At 45.4% G+C, this 26386-nt stretch overlaps 2 protein-coding genes across 4 annotated transcripts in view; one reads left to right on the top strand and one right to left on the bottom strand.

The window, feature by feature from the left end:
- LOC142774633 (uncharacterized) overlaps positions 1-26386 on the bottom strand; it is a 133231-nt gene that overhangs the window by 4013 nt on the left and 102832 nt on the right. The gene's annotated exons all lie outside the window — the stretch shown is intronic.
- On the top strand, positions 5-24506 carry LOC119181803 (neprilysin-1). 2 transcript variants are annotated; one of them, XM_075875222.1, is made up of 12 exons: positions 5-4313; positions 7159-7257; positions 8702-8779; positions 10032-10144; positions 13264-13322; positions 14317-14368; positions 14814-14881; positions 16432-16562; positions 20689-20754; positions 21009-21113; positions 21233-21309; positions 24163-24506. In XM_075875222.1, the coding sequence occupies exons 1-12, from the start codon at positions 4122-4124 to the stop codon at positions 24260-24262; spliced, it is 1140 nt and encodes a 379-aa protein (XP_075731337.1). In that variant the 5' UTR covers positions 5-4121; the 3' UTR covers positions 24263-24506. The 2 variants fall into 2 exon arrangements, with proteins under 2 accessions (XP_075731337.1, XP_075731336.1); XM_075875221.1 differs by lacking the exon at positions 24163-24506 and having other exon boundaries at positions 21233-23156.

Below are 26386 nucleotides of genomic sequence, written 5' to 3'. Positions count from 1 at the left end.
GGAAAGACGAGCTCCAACATTAAAAACATATTCGCCTAGCAGCAGCAGTGGGCGATCATACCGACGCTACGCTCGTTTGGGTGGCGAATGATCTTGCAATCTTGGCAGCCTGTTTCAGTGGTCGCCCCGCCACGGTGGTCTAGTGGCTAAGGTACTCGGCTGCTGACCCGCAGGTCGCGGGTTCGAATCCCGGCTGCGGTGGCTGCATTTCCGATGGAAGCGGAAATGTTGTAGGCCCGTGTGCTCAGATTTGGGTGCACGTTAAAGAACCCCGGGTGCTCGAAATTTCCGGAGCCCTCCGCTACGGCGTCTCTCATAATCATATGGTGGTTTTGGGACGTTAAACCCCACATATCAATCAATCTATAAATCATGTTTCAGTGGTCATCGCCGACGACGCATATCTGTGGCGATGCTGCGGTGGCGGCGTAGTTTATCGGGAGGCGACGCAACGTGCAGCCGTATCACGCCGAGTTGAAAGATAGTGCACGGCGTTGGTTTGCGAGTGGTACAGCGCGAGATGAAAGATAGTGAGGCGGAAGCTGCGCAGAAATATGCGCAGAATTGAAAAGCACGGCGGTCCCCATAGGTGTCGCCGGCCGTAAGTTATCTTCGGAACAAGGTGACGTGGTGAGGCCCATGAAGCATCGGAGCGGCTGCTTTGTGGTGCGTGAATTCGAACCAGGCTTTGGCCATGGGCTTGCGGTCTGGCGCCAGGCGCGGCTAAAAATCGGGGCCGGGTGGCGGGAACTCTCTATACCTCCCACGTATTCGCTCTCGGCCACGGCAGCGTCGCTTTTACCACTGGCGGTTGCCAGGCATCTTAATAGAAATAATTCACGAACAGAAAATTTGTTTCATGACATCGCAGGTGACGTCCCGAGATAGAGGGAAAGGACGGAAAATCGAGAGAAGGGGGGTTGCCGCGTAAGCCCTTCTTTCCCACTTCGCAAACAAGCGGAACACACTCGAGCCTTCCTTTAGGTCCACTGGCCACTTGTGCGATGCAATCATTCGTTAAATGTTGTTGATCTTTTTTTTTATTTTGTTCGTCTTTTCTGAAGAGGCGAAAGTTAATCGGACTGATTTCTCAGTAAGACGAGACTCGATCGGCACAAATAAAACGAACTTATAAATGCGAAGCATTTCTCAGCGAACTTCAGTGAGTTTGACCGGGCGTCTCTCATAATCATATGGTGGTTTTGGGACGTTAAACACCACAAATCAATCAATCAATCAATCAGTGAGTTTGACCGTAGTGTCGATCTACCTACCTACATATCTCTCTTGCCGCCTGCAACTTTTAGCTCTCCAGGCCATTGGGATAATGGGATCTCTACCAAAATTGGTATGGCATGACATGACTGCATTAAGAGCATAGGTGGCTAGTCGCCAACCACGACATTCATGACATGCATGTCATGATTTTCATGTTATGACTAGTCACTTATGCTCACTATGTCATGGTCTTGCTGCTCCTGCGGTGGTTTTGTTCACATGACATATCCCAAATTGGTATGGTATCACACGACTACATGACGAACATAAGTGACAGGTCCTCACGTATAAATCATGACATGCGTGTCATGATTTCATGACATGCGTGTCACGAAGAACATCACTGCAGGTAAAGCTCATCATGCGCTCGCGGTCGTTTCACTGGCTCCACGTATACCGAATTTGGTATTACGTGACGCGAATGCATGGCGAAGGTATATTACTGGTGCGAACATGATAATCACGACATGCGTGTCATGTAAGAACATGACCACATGCCACGCTCATGATGCACTCGCGGCCGTTTTGCTAGCTTCACATATAGCAAATTCCCTGTTACGTGACGCGAACGGACGACGAAGATAAATGACGCGTCAAAACATGATAATCACGACATGCATGTCACGTAAAACATGACTACAGCCTACGCTCACAGTGCGCTCGCGGTCATTTCGCTAGCTTCACATATACCAAATTTGATATTGCGTGACGTGAACAGACCACGAGCACAAATGCCAGGCGCGAACATGATAATCACGACATGGAAGTCATGTACGGCAAAGTTTACGTCCGCCGTTGTGCTGATTTTATTGTGACAATTCAATCTTCCTCCTTCCTGCTTCGCATATCATCAATTCCCACTGCACGTGGGATCAACCAAATTTTTTATTCCACGTTTTGTATAGAAAACATACTTACACGTAGTGTAAGAGTGTCAGTAGCTTCAACTTACGACTGACATACGGATATAATAAGCAAACGTTGAACCGAGAATATTTGAACAAATGCGAAAAGTATAAATAATCGGGAGTAGGACACATCGTATTTGACTCAATAACGTTTGTTATGACGGCGCGCATAGTTTTCTTACAGAAATTTTGTATCAAACGAGACTGAAGTTCAGAGGCACTGAGAGGCGTGAAGCACTCCATCACTGCTGTGACGGGGCAATTTGGTGGCCACGGGTTTGCCAGTGCATGGTAGCGTGGGCGCGTCGCAATGTGTCGATCTAGTTGCCGTTGAATGGTGCTCAGCTGTCTATCGATTTCGTTGATATACTGCTGAAGCTCCGTTGTGTTCGGCGCAGCGGTGGCAGCATGTACGGTGGGCTACGGCTGCGGCAACGATGCCTGGATGACGCGATCAGCGCTTTTGGCAAGTTAATCGAGAGGTAGCGTAAACATGTGCCTGCAGGATCGCCTCGACGCGCGATGGAAGTTGTCGGAGCCAAAGTGACCACAGGAAAGAATCCTGTGAATCCATGTTGCTAGCGAGAGCACCCATGTGACGAAGCAACTGCGATGGCTTGCGCCCAATGCACCTTCTAGTCGCACCTTGTAGTCATCCGAGAATGACAAGCGGCATATAAGTTCGGGCTTGAGGTGTTCGTAAGGGTTGGCGAGAATATCTCTGACCTCGTTGGCGTAGCTAGCGGGCGTCTAGGTTTGCGATGAAATAGCCTTAGCGAGTTCGGCCTTGTGTGATGGTACCAAGAAGAATTGAGCCTCGACTAAAGCGAACCATACTTCGGATGTGTCCACCCAGAGAGTCAGAAGCTCGACCGCGACGTGCCCGATGCCATGTGGGGCAACGTACAGGATATCGCTATAGCACGGGTTCTGGCTTCTTCAGTGGAACCTGTGACCAGTCGGGATGGACAAGTCATCACCAGGATGCTGCTGCACAGAATTTCTGTGTTGGCGCGGCCGTTCTGTAAGCTGTTGCCCTTGTTTTTGTATGAGCGCCCGCTGGGTGCGGAGTGGACTCTGCAATACAGTCCCATCTGATGCTGTATGGCCTCTTGCTCGTCCATGGCGAATCATTAATGTCCATCTTCCGGGTCACCAAATGTGTGAACGTCGAGTCGAAGAAACGATGAATTCCAACGTGAAAACATAACGACTGCTTATTCGCTTAGTAGCAGCAGTGGGCGAGCATATAGACGCTGCTGCTATATAGAATAACCTTGCAATCTTGGCAGCCTGTTCTGGTAGCCACACTCACTACCGTGGACGAGCGGCTAAGGCACTCGGCTGCTGAACCACAGGTCGCGGGATCGAATCCCGGCCGCGGCGGCTCCATTTTCTATGGAGACGAAGATGCTTGAGGCCGGCGTGTTTATATTTAGATGCTCGTTAAAGAACCCCGGTTGGCCGAAATTTTTCCCAAAGCACTCTACTACGGCGTCTCTGATAATCATATGGTTGTTTTGAGACGTTCAACTCCAACAATTGTATATATGTGTATTACGTTGTGATATAGCCACCGCTGGCGACACGTATCTATGTGGTTACGCTGTAGTTTATCGGAAGGCGACGCAGCGAGTACATATGTCACGCCTAGCTGAAAGATAGTGAGGCGACAGCTGTGCAGCAAAATGCGGAGAGTGTGTCACCAGAGGTGTCTCACCTTACGCAATCTAGAGGACAAAGTTTGTCTTAGTAAATCATTGTACTGAACCATCTGCGTTAACACTTCGTTAGAACATAGTACAACAATTTAAGATTCAAAAATTGTTTTTTAGCTTTCGATCAAAGAAGTTTTTTTTTTCCACGTCGTACTTAAATACTTCACGTGATTCATGTTCCAGCTACACTTTGTTCAACTACGCCGGCCTGCGTCGCATGCTCCAATGGGCAGAGGCCGTATCGAAAGACTTTCGAAAGGCCTTCTTCGAGCTTCGCGCAGTGAAAGAAGGCTTGCATGTTCAGAGACCCAGGTGGCAAGTGTGCGTCGACGAGGTGAACGACGACATGCCAGAGATTGTAGGCAAGCTGTACGTGCAGAGCAAGTTCAGCCCAGAAGCCAAGCACGAGGTAAGAACCGGGCGCAACTGTACCATCTACAGTGCACCGTTTCCTTCGTGCCATTGCTCATGCTGCAATGCTGCTCTTGTAACTTTATATTTTATTGTATTTATTTATTTATTTATTCATTTATTCATTTATTCATTTATTCATTTATTTATTTATTTATTTATTTATTTATTTATTTATTTACAACACACTGTTGTGGGAGACCAAGGGAAAAAACTGATACAGTCAGACTGAGGGTGTCCTGGCCTCCCTACACGTGTTACAGCGTAAAAGGTGGTAACGAACAAAAAAAACAGTAAAATGAAATGCACGTATAATATAATAGACATGAATATCTTTCATGCAAAAAAGTAACGTGATTCCATGGACATAATAAAGAAACAATACAAAAAATAGATTGTTTCCTTTAAAAACAGCGAGAAACGAAAAAGAAATATACGGCGTTGTTTATAAGGCATGTTCACGATAAAGATATTGTGGTGAAAAGTCTCCGTGGTTCTTTAAATGAGGTTTCCAGAATGTTAAAAAGAACTGCTCTCTACTAATTCTATTTAACAAAGGTGGTAGCGTCAACCCAAGCATTTATTTACAGCTCATGTCACGTTTGACGAGTCCGCTTGAATAATGTATGTCACTGAAAACGTTGTTTTTTTTTTATTGCGACGGCAATCATATTGACACTCAAGGAGCGTCTTTGCCGTCGCCGTCATGTTCCTTATATAATCCGAATCGGTGACATCACCCCCGCGCGTCGTGCAAAGCTTGCAAAGGCTGCAGGCGGCCTCGGCTCAATCAAAGATGAAATGTACGGCCGGATTCATCGGGCTCCGCGATTAGATCTGGCAATGTACCATTATGCGGAGCTAATCACGAAGGGCTCGGTGGGCGAATTAAAATGAAAAGGTGGCAATCGAAAGAGAGAATGGGCATGAGTCGGCATCGCAAAGCAGGGTAGAGGACAATTCACAACAGACATCTCTCGTAGAAACGAACAATCGAGAGTCTATTTCGTCTTGACGTCACGAGAGCGATCTTCTGACGTCACGAAATGTTCCGCAGGGACGGGAAACAACAGGAGAGAATCATTCACTGGTTTTGGATAACTTTAGAGGCTGTGTCGGGGCTCTTTAAGAATGGAGGCCTGGTGCGGTGAAGGTATTACAATCGAGAAAACGTGTACAGTCATTTCCATCTATTATAATGACGTTCAAAAAGAGCGCCTCTTTGCGCTTTCCACATTTCATTTATTTATTTATTTATTGGCAAGCGCATTGACAAGCATGCGTTACTAATGTTTCTGTGTTCTTGCCAGATAGACAACGAAAGACGCATATACCCCACTCCCAACACCATAAATAAAGGCGCCATAACATAAGTCATGCATGCATTTAGCGACCCTGAAATGCAGTCACGATTTCATAAAGACATAATATCGCGACATTTTTTTGTGCACAAGACGAACCGATCGGCATGCCACTGAAACCTAATCTGCTCGCACGCGCTAAGGGTCAGACTTCCAAGCGAGGCTGCATGTTTACTTATTTACATATAAATAACGTCTCGAAGCCACCATACGTTGCATAAGGTTAGCTGAGGCTGCAAAGCATCTCAATTAAAACACTACAGATGACGCACATGTAGTCATTAGTCGTAGTTTGACATCGCTTAATTGCGAGAAAGTCAAGTGCTTGGGAACCCAGGACACTGGGTCCCCAAGCAGCGTTCCGTCTCTTGCGTTCGGATCAGCATAGTTCGAGAACTGGGTCAAACGCACGGGGCGCCACCCGTGGCCAAATTGAAAATTATGCAAGACACGGCGCATACGGCACCGCAGCTCACGTCGCGTCTGCTTCGTCTCGCTGGCGACCCAAGACGTCTTTGGGGCCCACGCTAGTTTTCAATTTTGGTGTTTTGGGTCAACACGAACGCAAGAGCCCGAGACTGGCTTGGATTTTGCGAATGCGACCAGACGCGTCGCAAGCTTCTTGGGTTCCCAAGATCCTGGGGCCCCAATTTTCAAACTCTCTATATATTATCGTTTTTAGGAAGTGAACATTCTCTCAAACTGGAGCAAGCACATTTCTGTAACCTTCGATTCATTACAAAACGACGTCAAGTGATTTCCGATTTCTAATAACTTCCATCACTTGACCAAACACAAGCGCAAAGGTCCCATGAGTACACTTCAAGCACATATTTTTGCTTACGTAAAAGGCTACTTTGCGGAATCATACTGTGAAGGACTGCCAGGTCACAACAATTCTCCTTAAGACAGCCTTTGTAAATGTGCCACGCTTACTTACAGAATGCGTTCATCTACCGTTTGGCACACTTCTGCAACAAAAGCATTCCTTCTCAGAATGTTAAAATCACGTGTATTCGTAGAGCAAACATCATCATCATCATCAGCAGCAGCAGCAGCGGTCTGACTAAGCCCTCTGCAAGGCAAAGGCTTCTCTCGTGTTTCGCCAGTCAATCCGTTCTTGTACTTTCTGCTGCCTCAGTACAAGTCCATATTTTTAATCCCATCTGCCCACCTAACTTTCTGTCTCCCCCTGGCGCGTTTGTCTTCTCTGGGAATCCAGTCAGTTACCCTTACTGACTAGAGGCTACCTTGCCTACGTGCTACGTGCCCGGCCCATGTCCATTTCTTCTTCTTGATTACCACTATGATATCCTTAACCCCTATTTGTTCCCTGACCTACTCTGCTCTACTCTTGCCTCTTAAGATTACACCTATCACCATCGCACTACACTTGAAGTGTTAAAAAATGCATTGTTGAACGAACTGTTAGATAAGTGACTTAGCAGTTAATTTCTTTAAGCCAAACCTTCTCTGTTCCAGGTCCAAGATCTTGCGAGAAGACTCATGATCGTCTTCAATGAATCACTGCAAACCTTTAAATGGATGGACGAAACTACAAGAGATGCAGCGGAGACAAAAGTACGCACGCGGCGCTCTTATTGACATTACCAAAACGTGAAACGACCGAATAAGCAGACAAGCAAGAAAGATTAGGCTTTTTTCACACATTTACGTCTTTTTTTTTTTTTTTTGTTACGCTGAATAAGCTAGTAGTATGATGTGCCCATCGATTCGCAACAATTCCAGTCGCCCTTCGCCAGAACAAACTCAGTATTGGAGTTCTGCGAGAACTTCTTGTTTCCTAATGGTAATGCTCGTTCCCAACCGCACATCTTAGTGCATTGCATACTCACATCTCAATTAATGTGTACTGACTCCAATTTTCGAAGCTGACCTTCTGTTGCCGTACATATCTGTGTAACGAGACGGCTCTGAGAAAGTGTGGTGAAGCTCCGGAAACACTCATAAGATAATTTATTTTTGGACATCAATGTCAATTTTAGCATGGAGCACCAACAAACATCGGCACTAGCGTGACGTCAAACGACAGTTTTGATTTCACGCACCAGAATGTCTGGGTGTGATGACGTCAGGTACCAGAACCTACAATATGGCCGATGGCCGGTTGTGTGCCACCAACGGAGCGATATTCTACGCGAGCGATATTCTACGTGAAGAGAAAATCAAACCGTGTCGTGACGTCAAGTTATCGTAGCAACTAATACTAACTTAAACAAAAAGATGTAATAAATTTTCAGGACGCTGGACTCTAAAAAGAGGTATTAGAGCACGTCATGTACTGATTAAGGAATATCTATATATGAGCAATTTTTGTTGTTGTTGTAGTTGGTGTTGTGTCTGGTATCAATACAACGTCGGCGCCATTGCGAAGTTTTTTTTTTTAAGAAACGCGTCTAGAATCTTGACAAATCGCGAAAATGCGATATTTGTTTTATCTTTTCTTACTTACTTTTTCTGTAGCTGTAGACATCTTGACACGGTTAAAGACATCACTTGGAACAGCAATTAAAGAAGTAAAACTAACTTTTTTTAATTGCCGAAGTTGGGTAGTTACGTCAAAATGACAAATTCAAGTGCTTCTTAAACTTCAAATCGCAGAAATAAAAAAGTTAATAATCTTAGCTTCCTTAATTTTGTGAAGACTTCGAACAAATATCCCATTTTCTTGATCTCTGAGGATCTTGCACACATTTTTCAAACACCTGGTATAGGAATGCACCACCTGTTAGCACTGAACGCGATATTTAGCCCGTGTGTTCTCTGTTAATTAACCTAAATTTCAACACAAAAATGCTTTCGTAGGTGCGAAAAAAATTCCTTCGGAATTACTATTGATTCGCAAATACGCGCGGCTGCTTAGAACGCCGTGACCAAGTGGCACTCCTTACGTGAACTCTGTCATGGACTCACACTTCACGTGTGCTTTGCCGAAACACCAATGCATTTTGTGTTTCAAAAGACAAACTATACGCGCCCTTTTTTGTCTCGGTGTGTTTTCTAGCTGGCTCAAATGGCAACTAAGATTGGATATCCCGACTGGCTTTTCAACGACACGTACATGGAGGAACTTTACAAGTTTGTGAGTATGCGAATTTCTTGTGTGCGAGTTTATTAGCTTACAAAATTGAAAAAAAAATTAGTAATCCCCGTTTCAGGGACACTAATGAACCAGTGAAGCCCGTGGCCTATACGCTTCTAAATGCAAGTGTTAACACGGGCCTTTGTCGAAAGTTTCCTTTGAAGTACCATCCAACTTCCGGACCCACAGCACCGACGCGGTCTTAGTATAGCAGCAGAAGCTTCATTTGTTGCGAATATCGACGTGACATTTTCATTGTTTATGTTTTCTGTTCTTACAAACATCAGGGAAACGCAAACTCCATAACGTATGGAACGAATGTACGGTCTACATTTCCCACTGTCATGTCCAATTCCGTCACTGCACCTGCGGGCAAAGGCGAGTGAACGGTCATGATGTGCACATACACACTAACCGGTAGTGCAGCATCTGACGTGCCGCGTACGAAATACGACGCCTTCGCTTGTCCACACACACGCCCGCACAAAAATAAAACTACCAGTTCTGCGTATACGAATGCAACCGATGAGCGAAGCTGTTTGGAAATGGGACACAAACGATCATGCGCCTCATCTCGCTGCTGGCTTTCATGAAGGCGGTATAGGGGTGAGGGGAGCGGGGGGGGGGAGAATTGATGATTGATTGATATGTGGGGTTTAACGTCCCAATACCACCATATGATTACGAGAGACGCCGTAATGAAGGGCTCCAAAAATTTCGACCACCTGGGATTTTTTAACGTGCACCCAAGTCTGAGCACACGGGCCTACAACATTTCCGCCTCCATCAGAAATGCAGCCGCCGCAGCCGGGATTCGATCCCGCGACCTGTGGGTTAGCAGCCGAGTACTTTAGCCACCAGACCACCGCGGCGGGGTGCGGGTGGGAAGAACGTCTGCTCTGCTCTGCTCAGTGGCGGGAAACTCTGAGCGAATGAGTGTTCGACGCGCGCGGTGCAGCGAGAGACATCTGCTGCCCCATTCCCGCCTGCGCTCGCCGGTAGCGCGCGTCATCTGTTCTTTTGCTCGGCGAGTTTGCTCGGCGCTGGGAGCTTCGACGGCGACAGCGGCGACGGTGGATGCGAGTTTAAGGAGCTTTCTGAAGGGGAGGGGGGGTCCAGATATGCCGTAACAGTCAAGCTTATGAAATAGGATGGCGTGGTTAATTGTATCGAAAGCTTTAGTAAAATCAATGAACACCTTCGCTTCTTAAAAAAAAACGCTCGCTAACTACTGTTTATCTCGATGTTGCAGGTGCCACAACTATCCGTCAACACATCTTACGGAGAGATGATGTACGCCTTATCAGACAACCACTGGAAGCAGGAAATGCTGAAGCTACGAAAGCCGTACAGCAAGGATACCGAGTAAGTAGCGAACGCTAGTTTTGGGAATGCGTAAGGGTTCAGTTTCTTGTCGCAGTAATCGCGGCACTGAGGGATAAAAAACGAATGATGCAGCACGTGGCCTTTTTCGTGCGTTCAAGGCAACCATATTTGTACTACGAGGGCAAACGGAATTAATGGTCCTACTGATGTCAATTATGTGAATGCGTAAAATATGGGAAAAAACAAATCATCGACCCCAGAGTAATTCATTCCCACTAGCAGGAAGCTGTTTTTTACTTTAATTCATTTTCTGTTCATGCGCTAATTACTACGTTTCAATCGAAAACTACAAATAGCCCTTCTTAGAATTTCCTTAGAAGGGCCCTGAAAAACATTTTCAAGTAACCACAGAATGAATTCACTGGAAAAGCTTATTGCCTCACGAATTCAACGCCGCAAAAAAAAATTAAGTATCCGTCCAGTGCGAGTGAAGTTACAAAGGTTTGTCGCATGCTGCAATTGCATTCTCTTTTCTCTCGCCCAAACGAAAGCGCTGGAAGCTAAGCAGGGAGGGATGGTAGGGCCACAAAAAAAACGTCACACGTACCTAGTGGCCTTGAGCACTTCTTTCTTTTTTCTTTGAATGCGCCGCTTTTTTGATGTGGTCGCGCGCGCACGCGTGGACAAGTCGCGGCCTCCCGCGGCGATCTCTGTAACGAGCGAGCGCGCCATGTTCAAATCAGCCAGTGGTTGATAGATGGGCAATTCACGTGTGATTTTTGGGCATATTCTGCCATTTGTCGAGAGAAGAGAAAGCAATTTTTAGCTGACTTCGGTAATTTATTGTGAATTCCAGGCCGCATGCTGCGCTATAATATTTGGCTCGCGTGTTGTCGGGAGCCTCTACTACCGATCGGCAGCGTTTTCTGACCATGATCATGAGGTGTTGCAGGGCCCCTTTAAGTTCGTGATCTGTTCGCATCATGAGGTTGTGTCTGATTAACGAAGAAACGGGTCACGTTGGTCGATTCGCTCTTTTCTTCGTTCGCGAATCACTATCAAACGCATTATCATGATATAACAAGGTTCCAATCCGGAACTTTTGCGAATTTGCACTTCACGCCCTAAACATACCACACTCGGTATACCTACGCTGGTCCAAAATATGGCACTATCTCCACAACCTTTCACGTAACCGTAATGTACACCGCTGCCTACTTCCTTCCCTTCCCACCATACTTCAGCCAAGCCATACCTCAGAGCATTAATTGGAAAGCACCCTTAGCGACAGGTAGACATGTAGATTGCCACTATCCCTCAAGAGGAAGGTATATAACAACTGTATCTTGCCGGTACTTAGCTACGGAGCAGAGACCAGGAGACTTACAAAGAGGGTTCAACCTTAATTGAGGACGAGGCAGCGAGCATATATAGGTGTAACCTTAAGAGACAAGAAGAGAACAGAGTGGATTAGGGAACAATCGGGGGTTAAGGATATCATAGTTGAAATCAAGAAGAGGAAATGGACATGGGCCGGGCACGTAGCGCGTAGACGGGATAACCGTTGGTCATTAATGGTGACTAACTGGATTCCCAGAGACGGCAAGCAGTTTAAAGGGAGACAGAAGGTTAGGTGGGCAGATGAGATTAAGAAGTTTGCGGGTATAAATTGGCAGCAGCAAGCACAGGACTGAGTGAACTGGCGGAACATGGGAAAGGTCTTTGTCCTACAGTGGACGTAGTCAGGCTCATGATGATGATGATGATGACTCTTAGCAACGGCACCCCCGCGCTCTGTCGGGCGCTCGTTCTGCGGGCCCGCGCTGTCGCAGAGGTTGTCATAGGTATCCCGGGAAAAAGACCCTCCCAGTTTTTTTTATATAATTAAAAATGTTTTCATCGTCATCCGAGTAATCGTTTAACTTCGTGGGATTTATTGCCTGGAGCAGAAACTTCCGGATGCTCAGATATTGTTGCTTCCCATATTCTACGACCTTTGTAACCTATACATAAAAATGTAAGTTGCATATTACAAAAAAAAAATATTGTAACTGTCGCTGTTCTTATCTCAGCCCTGACTTGGAACACTGTCTTCATAGATACATTGCTCTACTTTTTGGACGAACATGCATCCCGCTAATTTCCTTAGAGTGTTTTGACCATCAAAACAAATTTAACTTGTATTTTTAAAGAGGCCCTGCAACACTTTTTAGCGTGCATATCCAAAAAAAAAAACTTTTCGAATTAGTAATGAAGGCTTCCGAGAACACGCAAGCCAAATATTATAGCGCAGCACGCGGCCTGGGATTTAGAATTAATTCCTAAAGTCTATTAAAAATCTCTGTCTCTTTTCTCGAGAAATGACGCTACATACTTCGAATCACTGCATCCCAGGCCAAGTATCAGCCATTGGCTGATTTGAGCAATGCGGGCTCAGTCGTTAGTGGGGCCACCGCAGGAGGCCGCGACTTGACCACGCGTGCGCGGGCGACCACACTTAAAAAGTCGCGTATTCGAAGGGGAAAAACTATAAAAGGTGCTTAAGGTCACGAGGCGCGCGTGACGCATTTTCTTTTCCCGTGTCGTCTCTCCCTGCTTAGCTTCCAGTGCTTTCATCGGGACGAGAGAAGGAATGCAGTTGCAGCATGCGACAAATCTTTGTAACTCCACTCGTACTGGATGGATTCAAAAAGTTTTTGCGGCGGTGAATTTGCGAGTCTATAATCTTTTAGAGAGTCTATTCTATGGCTAGCCCCGCCGCGGTGGTCTAGTGACTAAGGTACTCGGCTGCTAACCCACAGGTCGCGGGATCGAATCCCGGCTGCGGCGGCTGCATTTTCAATGGATGCGAAAATGCTGTAGGCCCATGTGCTCAGATTTGGGCGCACGTTAAAGAACCCCAGGTGGTCGAAATTTCTGGAGTTCTCACTACGGCATCTCTCATAATCATATGGTGGTTTTGGGACATTAAACCCCAGATATCTATTCTATGGCTACTTAGAACAGTGCTGTTTCAGAGCCCCTTTAAAGGAACTTCTATATAGGGAAAGTCATAACTCGACAAAAAAGTGTGTAGTCTAATCTTCTTCCTAGAGTGTGAAAATTGTGCCCGTCAGTCATATTGTGCATCATTTTTACACCTTTCTCGTTATTGTTAGGTGGCCGGTCAGTCTAGCCGTTGTGAATGCTTTCTACAACCCCAATGGTAACGAAATGGGTGAGTATCCCCGATAGTTATTCTCGACACCGAGGTAAGTGTAAGTTTCTCTTTCATTTGTCTTTGCTCAGGGTATAAGTACACCGGCTCACGATGCCCGCCATTTCATTGCTGTAGCGCGACACGTCAAGCGCGCTGTTCTTGAAATATGAAGCTCTCCGAACGCCACGTAAATAGGAAAGTTCTGATCTCCACGTTAATCGAAGTGCATTAATTCATCTAAAATCTCTAACTTCCTGTTCTCCGCAATGCTGCTGAAGTCAACCTAAAATTTTCAGAAAATCACAAGTCGAATCACAATGAAAAAAAAAATTGGCCGCGTATCTGCGGGTTTCGCTGCAAATGTCGTCGAAAGACGATAGTCATCTGCCTGGAAGCGCTGCGTGAGATATGAGCGCTACCTGGCAGTAATGTCGGGAAACAAAAGCAGAGCAGAAAGCAGAGCCACTGGTAGGTGGCAGCACCGTGCCGTCTTAGCGAAAACTGGGGAAAATCCGCCTTTTCGTTCATAGCGTCGCATTGTCAGCGCAGCATGAGAAATACTACGTTCTTTAGAATTATTTATCTGCACATTTTCTATCAAAGAAACACACTACCTAGTACTAACATATTGATGTTGCCACTCAGATATGCGTAACACTTGCTTTTTGATCGACAATGTTACAAGTATGAACGCACCCATCAGATCAAGATGGCTGCGCCTTGAGCAAGGGCTTGAACTTTCGTCGCGTGGCTGAATCGCTTCACAGCCAGACAAACAGGCAGGCAGCTAGATCAAAATGTCTGCATTGAAGCATAAAAAAAAAAACTATCGTATTTTAAAACAAACGTGGAGATATAAGAATAGTTCGTAATTTCTACGGCACTGTAATGTAATGAAATGCGCTCCAAATAGGACGTGCATTTTTTTTTTTGTCCTCGCTTGTCGTTTTGACCCCATAAGCTGCCGTCGATGTCGAAGTCTGCATGAAATCGCCTATATTTTTCTCCTCAGTGTTTCCTTCGGGAATTCTTCAGGGAGTGTTTTACGGACAAGGACTTCCACGGTGAGTGAAATAAATAAATAAATAAATAAATATTATTACTACTACTACTACTACTACTACCAATAACAATAATAATAATAATAATAATAATAATAATAATAATAATAATAAAGGTAAACTACAAACGATAATCCAGATATTTAGATGATCTAACAATAAGATCGTTTGATTAAATACGTATCCAGGCTTTTCAGAACCCTATATGGTTTAGACTTTGCATTCACAGGAACAATTTAATGTAGCAGGACTTACCAAATCATCCTGGGAAATGTGTGTTCCAGTGAAGAAACAATTCACAGGCTACTGTGTATCGATTAATTTCAATATTTTCGATGCTACCTTAATATATAGCAATATAACCACAATAACGTGCTTTATCAGTTCCTGAACTTCTAATTAAGCTGTAACAAACTGTCTCTTCCAATAACTACGCTTCGAACGACAGTTCGATCAACTTCGGAGCCATCGGCACAGTTGTCGGTCATGAAATGACGCACGGCTTCGACGACACAGGTGGGTGATTTAAAAATATCAATCAATTATGTATTTTAGTAAAACAGGAATTTCAGCTGGTTGGTAATGATTCATTCTAAATGCAAAACAAAAAGTTGGGTGCAGTACAGAACAGGGATAAGAATGCTGTCGTCTTCGCTGTTGCCTTTTCCGTACTGCCCCTAACTTTTCTGCACTTCATCGGTGAATCAACCAATTGATTTGATTATAACATCGAAGAATAATTTGACTTTACAAAACTACCGGCGAGGGTACCGAAGTATAAACGTTGACCATGAAATAGAATACGGAAACATGTGATATAGCGAACAAGTTTTGCCAATTTTTCAATTAAGTTTGTCTCTAATTAGAATATTAGGACATAAGTACAAGTAACAGCCTAAGTTAAGCAACGAAAGACTCGCTCTCTAAAATAAAACAAAAAGAACGGTAGGAAGGTGAAAATGGAAGCTTGCGATGAAAAAAAAAAAAACGTAAACAGGAGTTGTGCTGCACGCAACCACTGTTTACGGACTTTTTTTTTTTCTTCGCTCGCTAAATGCGATACGTCAAAGTTGCATTTCGGAGATGAGTGCAGACTGGCATCACGTACCTTTCGATAACAGGTTACGAGCCCCGGGTAATTACAATTAGGCCCTTTCCCTTCTGCGCACTTCTAACCTCGAAAAGTCAAGGCGTTGCGGTGCATCTCGTAACAGTATAACTAACATTAATGAACTAACGAGGAACGGTACATGCAAAAGTGTGTCTTGTAAGTTATCACGCGTACGCTATCTTCGTGCGCTATCAGGTATCCTCCATCTCGAGCCTTCACTACTGAGATATGCACCGGCAACGCATGCTTGCACCCCACTCTACACCTTCCTGGCATCCTTTCTACAAAATTTCTACATTCACTCTAAATCTTTTATAGCAGACAAAAGCTACGCGAAACGAAATTGCTCATTGCATACCGAAAACAATCGGAAAAGCCTATTTCTCAATGGTACAAGCCTCGATCAACATGATGTAGACCCATGGCATGCAATTCAATCTTATTATATTTGCTTCGAGACATAGGTGATACAAACTTAAAAAAAAAACAGGTTGGGGTCACAGGCGAAGGCTGGTAGAGCGCCGCCTTCTTAATCATGTCCTGCGCCCTTGCACATTGTGAAGAACATAGTTAAAGAGTGTTAACAGTTAAACAAGGCCTATAGTAGTTAAAGAACAAAATTAAAGCATGTATAGCCATTTCCTGACAAAACTAACGCGCGAGCTTATTGTTTTCGATGTACAACAGAGCAAAAAAAGCACTGAAGTCCAATCAAAATGACACATTACATTTTTCGAAAACATTTTTTTTTACGTGAGCGTCAAACAAACGAAAGCAAACGTTGCCTTTATCGGTGACTGGAGTGTTAGGATGAGTCTTTCTTGCCATTTACGCAGTGGCACCACTGTGCAATCTGAATAAATCTGAATAAACCTGCCCAGATATCTTAATGAAATGCTGCGTCTCAAGAGCATTCACTCGTTTCTCTTTTTGTTTTTATCTCGCGACTCGACAGGAAGTCAGTTCGACACTAATGGTGCGCTTAAAGAATGGTGGACAAACGATACACGGACCAAGTTCACGGAGAAGGCGAAATGCTTCGAGGAAGAATACGGAAATATCACAGACGTGGAAACTAATATGACGGTAAGAATCCGCAATAGCGTTTACATATATCACTTCTCGGATGTTGCTGAGCTATACGAGCTAGTTGTGTGCTGTGTTTGCGAGCACTACATAAAAGATGGCTTTTTTTTCTGAAAGAATAATGTGGTATTCGCACTCTCTGCTTCACCGAAAGTCCGCCACGGTGGTGCATACCAGAAGTGTGGCAGCTTGGGCTAGTTGTACTTGAACTAGTTGGTATGGCATGACGATAGTTATAGCGCGAGGACAAAACGACGACACAGAGACTAGAAGGACACGAAAGACACAGAGACAAGAAGGACACGAAAGACACGTGTCTTTCATGTCCTTCTTGTCTCTGTGTCGTCGTTTCGTTCTCGTGCTATAACTATCGTGGTGCATACCAGCTATAGTGCTCAGCTGCTGACCCGAAGGATGGAGGATTCATGGTTTGCCAGGTTTACCTCCGGAGCTTCGCCCACTCATCATCATTCACTTCGTGGATATGGCGGCACCCCCCCCCCCCTTTTTTTTGTAACCAAGAAAGTTATAGCGCAGTACGTAATACCGATGGTCTGAAAGTCAAAATGCCTGAAACACCCCCCCCCCTCGCCTTTTTTTTTTATTTTGCCGATCCTCAAAATTATATCGTAATTTTGGCACGTGAAATCCCAGATATCAATATTCAGCGAAAAAACACGCGATTGGGCCTCTCAGGTGTGGGTGAACAACATTACCTCGAAATAAACTCGTAGCCCAAGTGTCAAAATTTACATTCGAGGAGTAATGAAAACGATATCTGAGGGTTTCACGTCCCAAAGACACGACACGATTACGTGGCACGCCGTAGCGGAGGGCTCAGGAAGTTTAGACGACCTGGAGTTCTTTTAACGAGCGCTGACAGCACACATGCCTCTGGCTTTTCACCGCCGTCGAAATGCAACAGCCGCGGGCGGGATCGAACCCGCGACCATCGGATCTGCAACCGAGAACGTAGCGTGTATTAGCGCAGTACATAAAAGAAAGGGACACGACACAGTCGTAGAGATAGATCATTTCTTTTACGTACTGCGCTAATACACGCTACGTTCATGGATGACCAACTCGCCCAATCAGCAACCCTTCTGCAACCGAGCACAGTCAGTGTCGCCACACAGAATCGGAAACGTTTACCGCCAGAATAACCTATCGTTTCATGTACATGCTCCCAACTTTAAATGGATATTCGTACAGTAAAATTCACAATGCCGCTGCTAAGAATGGCGGTTTCTTCAGATATCAAAATGAAATTGCCTTCGCGAAGCTCAGTTTGAGCGTGAAGAAAAGATGCTAGGCAGTAAAGAAAGGGAAATGATTTTCGATTGATTTATATGTGTGGTTTAACGTCCCAAAACCAACATTATTATGAGAGATGCCGTAGTGGAGGGCTCCGGGAGTTTCGTCCACCTGGGGTTCTTTAACGAGCACCCAAATCTGAGCACACAGGCCTACAACATTTCTACAACACAGCCTACAACAGTTCTGCGACCTGCAGCTCAATGTCAACTAAAGTACGCTCAATAAAAAAACAAGAAATCATCCACATACCGAAAAACCTTGCGCACCTTCGTCTGAGCGAGCTTATCGCACAGAACATCAAGACGGGCGAGAAAAAGATTGCTCAGTATGGGTGCGATGCACGATCCTATGCATACCCCCATTTTCTGTAGATAAACAGCGTCGTCCCATTTAAAAAACGTTGACACTAGATAAAAATGTAAAAGATAAAAAAAATAACTACTAGATATCAGGGCGTCATTCTGGAACCCTATGGCACCATATTCATCAATGAACTGTTCTACTACTTCGAGCAGGTCTATATAAAGAATCGAGTAAAAGATCGTTGACGTCAATGGAAAATGCTTGGTAACCTTCGTCAGCGTAAGTTTCTAAAGAATTCATTATTTCATCCAAGTTCCATATCAGGAAGGGGTCTTTAATGAACAAACACTTAAGCTTGGCTTGTAAAAACGGTGCTACTGGATTCTGCCAGGAGTCATATTCTGACACATTAACCCTTTGAGGAACGTCAACTTTATGGGTTTTCGCACTGAATCGAACCAACAGGTGGTTCCTTTTGCTATGGGCTAAAAACTTCTCTAATTTACCAAGGTTGAAGTTCTCTCATAGCTTAATAGCTGAGGACTTTACCTTGCTCAGTGACACGTCATCGCACTGCTTGCAGACTTTGGCGACGGCACTGTCGGCTTTTTCACAAAACACCCCTGTTGGAAGCACACAGAAGCCACCTTCCTTATCAGATGGCAGCACACATAATGAATTGTCACGTAGTCAGCGATGCGGTTAACCGAGAGTTTCGGACGTGTTCCCTTAAAGCGTGCGACCACATCAACACTCTCAGAAGTAAGACGTGGGACCACTCTCCCTGTCACATACTTTGACGCCAGCCTCACGAAAGTCAACAGTTCTTCGGGTCTTTTTCTTGGTTTCCACGGCGAACTTGGGACCCAACGCCAGAGCGTCATTAATGTAGCCCGGAAGGTTACCTTGCTCCGTCACGTGGACACGGTTGCGGCGTTCTGGAAGAGGAGAAAAAGCTTTGTTGGGCAAGTGAGCTTGGGTTCTTTACGGACCCTGGGCCACCGCACGGCCATCACATTGCGCGTATGTGTCCAGATCATGCAGAGCTAGGGCACTGGCACCTTGGTTCACACAGCGTTCGGGAACTTTCTTACGGAGACGGCTTTTGAGCTGTCTCGAGCAGACCTGCCACTCGACTTCTGTCTTCTGGGCGATAAGGCGTGAAGACGTGCGCAGGTTCATGTCCAACGACGAAGAATTCAGTTTTATGCGTAACCGCGCGAAGAGAAGTTGCCGATATGGTCTGGCCTGTCTGTGAAGCTGCGATTTCAGGATCTTGCACACCCTTGCGATGTGCCCCGCAGAAGGGACAAATAAACAACAGAGCACCCCAACTTCATGCGGAACAATGTTTCGGCGGACCCAGAAGCCCAGTGAACGAGCTTTGCAAACTAAAGTGGCGATGAGCGACACGATGGCATAAGGGTCTTGACGATAGGCAGAAAAAGGGCCCGCATTGATATAGGATTGTTAGTTTGAAATAAGATCACAACTCGGTTTCCTCGGCAGCGTGTGCTGTGGCACACGTGTCTGGTTTTGTCATTTGTGTGGCGTCACGTGGAATGAGCTATGTAATGTGTTGTAAGGGTACGCAATAAACAAGAGCTTGGAAGTTAGCGCTCACAGTGTCGTCTGTTTCTTTTCCCCTTCTTTGCTGCATGGCATCTTTTCTTCGCACTCAAACTGAGCTGCGCAAAAGCAATATCATCTTGTCATGCACCAGCTCGCCCAATCAGCGCAGTACTCGTCGATTTCAGATAGCAGTTTAGCCTGGCTGGGTTACAACGAATAACGTAAAACCAGGACGCACGAGTAGTTTTCTTTTAGGGGCGAAGCACACTAAGACCAAACAATGTCCCTCCGTTCATAAACCAAAACATCTGTGAACAACAAAAAAAGGGTTATCAAAAAGCCGTTAACAGGGACAAACAAAATGAAAGGCCACAACACCGGAAAAACACCAACATTTCACCACCCGACAATCAAATTCCATGGCAGAACAAAAGGTTAACAAGAACAAGATAAAATACTGTTAACCAGAACAAAATAGAAGGTCCCGATTCAAGATATGATGCACTGTTCGTTTATCATCAGCATTCACTTCGTAGATATGCATTGCTTTTGTTGTTGTTTTAGGACAGCTTGTTGCTATTAGATACGGGACGGCTTTATGCTCTCCCATAGTAGAGTACCTAGTACTCTAAATCGTTAACCACTTTTTCCAAGCAATTTTTTTATTGACGTGGACTCACGCTGAATAAAGGGGCACATTGATTTCTTGCAATCAAAAAATCAAAGCGTAGCACGTAATACCAAGAATCCACATCCCATAAACGTGGCAGTAGTATAGTTCTTATTTAGATCCTACACTCTTCAGTATGCAACAAAACAGGAACTCTCACATTACGGCTCAGCCACGTCTCTCTGCAATAGTTACATTTTCGTTGGAATACTGTGTCGTGTGACCACGCGTAACGTGTGATTCTGTTAATTCTGTCACCTACAGCTCAATGGTAAGAACACCTTAGGCGAGAACATTGCCGACAACGGTGGATTGCACCTGGCTTTCGAGGTAGGTGGCAGTGCTTCATATTGTTTTGCCGGTGTCAGTTGTTGGGCCCCGAAAATTCGGATGGAGGGAGGTGTTTTGCCAATGACAAATAATATTAAATGTTTTTCAAAGCTTTCAACACGTCCGCCACCCCCCCCCCCCTCCGGAAAAAAAACATTCTGGCTACGGGTCTTGTACAACGCATCTCGAAGGGTTCAAATCGGTGGTCCAGCACGACCTAAAATGACGACGTCAAATAAGATCTCGCTTCGCAGGCGTACAAAAGGCTTCTGCAAGTGGAATACAAGAACGTGGACACTCGTCTGAAGGACCTGGAAGAGTTCTCTGGCGAGCAACTCTTCTTCATCGCAAACGCTATGGTAAGGTCATCGCGGCGACGTTTCACTTTTTTTTTTGATGAGCGAGATTATACGCGTAATCAACAATCGGATATTATTTGAGTTTTTAAAAAGTGTTGTTCATTATTTGTTTCGCGCAGATAATGTGCAGCCTGAGTCGTCCCGAGTCCCTGAAGGAGCAAATACAGTACGACCCACACAGTCCAAGTCAATACGGGTATAAAAAGTGTTTTACGTTTCATTATTTTATCTTAATAGGGAGACCTGCAGAAGCCACAGAAAGTTTCGCCTCGGCATCGAAACCAAAATGGTTCTTCTGAAAGGCGCTACATTGACGAAAAGGCGAGAAGGCATATGAGATATACACTCCAACCTCGATATAACGAAACAGTATATCCTAAAATATTCGTTATAACGAAGTAAATGAAAAATAGTCTTGCAATATACAGTCTTAGGAGTTCACTTTTATAACAAATTTCTGGATATTGCGAACTTCTTTTTGTGTTAGATGCAAATCTTTTTGTAATGAGGTCTGAGACTCTGAGTGTATTGTTTAACGCAACGATACGTAATGTTCGTCATGTTTACAATTACTCCTGATAAAGGCCTCTCGCGAGAAGCTGGCAATGCTCAAGTGAACAAACTAATTGAGCAAATAAATAAATAAATTCACTCAGTGTCACAGTGATAGAGGCCCGACGACACAGAGCTCCTGCTCTCAAGTCTTCAGTTGTACTGCTTCGTTCCTTGGCGCTAATGTTCACGATATGCAGTGTATACCAACCGGTCAATTTAAGACATGTTTCTAAAATTTGCCGACTGTTTGAAGATGACGGGAATCCCTCGAATCTTAGAGAGCAACGTTTCGCAGCTTTTTACGCTTATTTCACACAATCAAATTTAACGTCGTTTCGAGCGAGTGCACTTCTCCTGCATTAATGAGAACAGGTAATGATTTCCAGGAAAATGCATACCGGGTGCGTTAAATGTAGTAAATATGGCATATCTAAAGAAATTAAAGCGCACGAAAAGATGACTGTTCGCTCGCAGGGTCCGAACCTGCGACCTTCTCATAACACGTCCGATGCTGTATTAACTACGCTACAGTGGCGGTCATGTCTCCCCTCCCCCCCATCACATTACGGAGTATATGTCACTTCCAGAGTGTCAGCGCCTCCAGTAGCGATGACGATGGCGGTAGCTCAGTCGGTAGAGCACGGGACGCGAAAAGCAAAGAACACTGTTAAGTGTATGAGGAAGTTGCTGATGGCAGGAACGGCGGGCTTCTCGTTAGGGTAGCTGGCACCCCGGCGTCGTCCGCATAGCCGTTCTTCGCCAGTGAGGAGACGCGTTCGTAAGAGGCAGAACGAAAGATTTGTTTACAATATCGAAGAAGGAAAGGAACTGTACAGGGATCCAGAAGATCCCGCAATATGTACAACAGGGGTTCGGCTCATGATTTCGTACAAGATTCCGCTCACATGATTCAGCGCAAGATCCAGCGCTATTTACAAAAAACGCTTCGGCTTTTATAGCCCGCCGTCACCACCGTCCGAAGGATCACTCTAGCCACAAACCAGGGGACGAAGTCTTTTAGGTCCACCCACCAGAAAGGGTGCAGATATTGCACCACTCGGCTGGGCGAAACGGTCCAATGGTAACAGGAACGCACAACACAAACACGCACCTGGCCCACGCCTTGAAGGCGCCGCAGGGCGAGGAGGAAGAGCCCGGAGAGGGAAAGTTGAGCTCTTCCGGGGAGATGGCCGCTAACCCAACCGTAGCAGCGGTCCACGCTGCTTTCAGCTTCAGGCAGTCCAAAACGCTCGATTCCGGTGAACGGCTTCTTCGACGCGTTCCCACGCTTCTGGGTTGTCGGTGCGTTGAGATGGCCTCGCGTAGTTGACAAAGGCCGAGTCACGAGGTTGTATTAATGAAACCGGCACAGTGGCGCCGTTCCCCCGCTGATCGAGCCCGTTCAACAAAAGCATCGCGAAGCTTTCGTTGAGACCCGACTGTTTCCCGGAACGTCTACCGGACAGCGTCTTGCAGACTGGGCGCCGATGAGGTTGGAAACGCCCCCCCCCCCCCCCCCCCTAGTAGACCAGCTTACGCACAATGGCGTCTGCCCAGACGAATTGCCGAGCCAAACGTAGTAACAACACCATTGTGGTTATATTTGCGTGCAGTTTAAACAACCCCAGAAAGTTGAAATCCGGTTTTTCTCACGATGCTACGACGCATGCACACTTCAACAGGTCGCGAAGCATCGGAGGCTTTCATTCTCTCCATAACGATTCTCCCGGTCCCTACCAAAACGGCAGAAGGCAGCACAGGAAAATTTAAAAAGCCAGAATAATCTTGAGCCTGTCCGGAAGGAGTAACTGGTATTCATATCTTGAAGTCTCGCGCACGTCAAACCCCAGCTTTTATTATTATATTATTGCTATTATTATTATTATTGCTATTATTATTATTATTATTATTATTATTATTATTGTTACTATTATTATTATTATTATTTATTCGTACAGCAGCTGCAGTGCACCGTCACAATGACACTCGAAGAAATTAAGTGCATTCGCTCAAACATGGCCCCGAGTTAGCCCATGTTTTTGAAGTGGAACACGGGCCCAGTCAGGAGAGGTTGATGCTTAACAGTACGTTATGTTTGGCTAGTTGGTACATATTAGGTTGAAATACATGACGCAAGATTACCGATGAGAAGAACGAGAAGAGACAGAAAGAGCGCTCTTTCTGTCTCTTCTCGTTCTTCTCATTGGTAACCTCGCGCCACGTATTTCAACTCGGAGGTTGATGACTACGTGCGGCTCCGGCTACTCCTCTTCCCTTACATAATAATTTGCACTGTGAAGTTATTAATGACTATGAAGCAATGAAAATATATTAACCATGAAAATGCACACTCGGAGCCGCAATTTTCGCACGTCACCAATGTTACGTGAGCTCGTTTCTTGAGCGTAAGAATTTAAGCCAAAATTGTCCCCATTGGTGCATCCAAATACCGGTATCTGTTTATTTGCTTACTCTTTTTTTCTCTGTATTTTAGCATCAACGTACCACTGTCAAACTTGCCCGCCTTCTCCGACACGTTCAACTGTTCGGCGAATTCCGCTATGAACCGACAACACCGGTGCGCCATCTGGTGATGCTTTCGTCGCCAGGGAAGAGAAAGCAACGCTGTGACGTCGAAATCGCCTGAATCATTCACGTGTTTCCCTCGATAAATATGCGCCGATTGTGAAAATCTCTTAATAAAGAATACTGGAAACTCTTTCGAGACCACAACTTTTCACGCAATGCACAGCGTGTTCAGTTATTGTCTGGTCGTGGTGTTGGCCAATGCTGACCACAAACAGGTAAGAGAGTCCTTCCAAATGGACTTTTGTTGCAACAGAAATTATAGGGACACTCTACGCTACATTTTGCCGCCGGCGTCGCCGTCACTCACGATATATATATATATATATATATATATATATATATATATATATATATATATATATATATATATATATATATATATATATATATATATATATATATATATATATATATATATATATATATATAATTGCAGGGAATAAATTCTTGGACGCCGGTAAATAGTATGAAAAAAAGAAGACACACGTCGAAAAACGGAAAGGTTTATATATATATATATATATATATATATATATATATATATATATATATATATATATATATATATATATATATATATATATATATATATATATATATATATATATATATATATATATATATATATATATATATATCGGAATCCAACGTGGAATCTACGAGTCGTGAATGCGAGGCGTCAACCCCTGAGCCACCGAACAGTCGTCCTTCAAAGTTCAAACGGCAAGCTCTTTATATTTACCACTTACCGCTGGTGATGGGCATCTCGGGGGGAGGAGGCTATCGTGTTTCTAGCATTACTAGCAAGATGGCGCAAAGAGCGCGCGGTGGCGTGCGTCTAGGGGGGGGGGGGGGGACTAACGTGTTTCTAGCATTGCTATCAAGATGGCGCAATGAGCGCGCGGTGGCGCGCGTTCTCATCTCCCACGCGTACTTTGACCCTCAGAGTGGAAATGGTGGAGGCACGCTCGCGTACCCTTATTTCGCGGTGGAGTGGACTATCGTACGTCTTGGCTGGTGTAGGGCTTTAACAAGAGCGTTTCTGTTGCAGTTACCGGTCACACAAAGGTCACTGCAATCGTTGCAGTCTCCGTTTGCGGTAATGTGCACATGTAGTTCGCTTAACAGAAAAGCCAATTGAAGGTTCGTACCTAAGCGACCATTCTTAAGAACGAAGAAACAGGCGAACGGTGACGACATTAGGTGCCCGGCTGAAAACCAGAAAGGTCGCAGGATCGAAACCTATCCGCGGCGGCCCCGTTTCGATGAATGCGAAATGTGAGGAGAGGCGTGTGCCCTTCAAAGAACGCCGGATGGTCACAATTTCCGGAGCTGCCCACTTCGGCATCCCTCAAGAGCACATCATAGTTTTGGGACTTAAAACCCCAAACAATTGCCATTACGTATCGACGACCATAGCGGGCAATATGTTCAGCGACGCTACGCGGGTGCAAGAAATCTTTTTGGAGGGGGGAGGGACGCATCCCCAATGTGCCACCTCCCGGTTTCGTCACTGGCCAGAGGTGATGCATCTGACTTGTTTTACAACATGTATATTTACATACGAGCAGGCGAGTCAACGTCAGACGCAAAGCCGAAACTACACTTCACTAAAGAAATGGGCATGCGTTCTGGAAGCCGCTCCAAACACTGGTATACTGGGGCATGACGCGTTCCAGACCCAACACTTCTCTGCACAAATATAGAGTGTGACATACAGGTTTGAAATTGGAGCGTTGCCACTGTGTTACGATCTACTGCACTGTAAACACGCCGCATGTTCGAGTGAACAGCTTGGAACTTCAGGCGTCGGCGCAGCCGTTTCTTGAGGTGTTCGTGCGGTCCACTGTTCTGTCCGTCTTGACACGAAACGCGCGTCCTCATTGGTCTGGGTGTCGCATGGACTGGAACACAACTGTAGGGTCGCAAACGCCCACCGGCAATCAGATACACAGGAACAACGCCTCCTAGAAAAACTATGCCTGGAACGTCGCTCTCTTCTCAATTGGAAGCCTCCTGCCAGGACGCAATCTCGGAGGCCATGCCTCCTGTTTTGTGTTGCGACCAGCCGCCGCGTGAGACCGCTCGCTTCCGTACCGCTCAGTCACGTGACATAACCGTAGCTCTGT

The sequence above is a fragment of the Rhipicephalus microplus genome, chromosome 10 (genome assembly GCF_043290135.1).
Source record: "Rhipicephalus microplus isolate Deutch F79 chromosome 10, USDA_Rmic, whole genome shotgun sequence".
In the NCBI taxonomy this organism is placed as follows: domain Eukaryota; kingdom Metazoa; phylum Arthropoda; class Arachnida; order Ixodida; family Ixodidae; genus Rhipicephalus; species Rhipicephalus microplus.
Note: the sequence above shows the minus strand (reverse complement) of the source record. Positions and strands in the feature narration are given on the sequence as shown.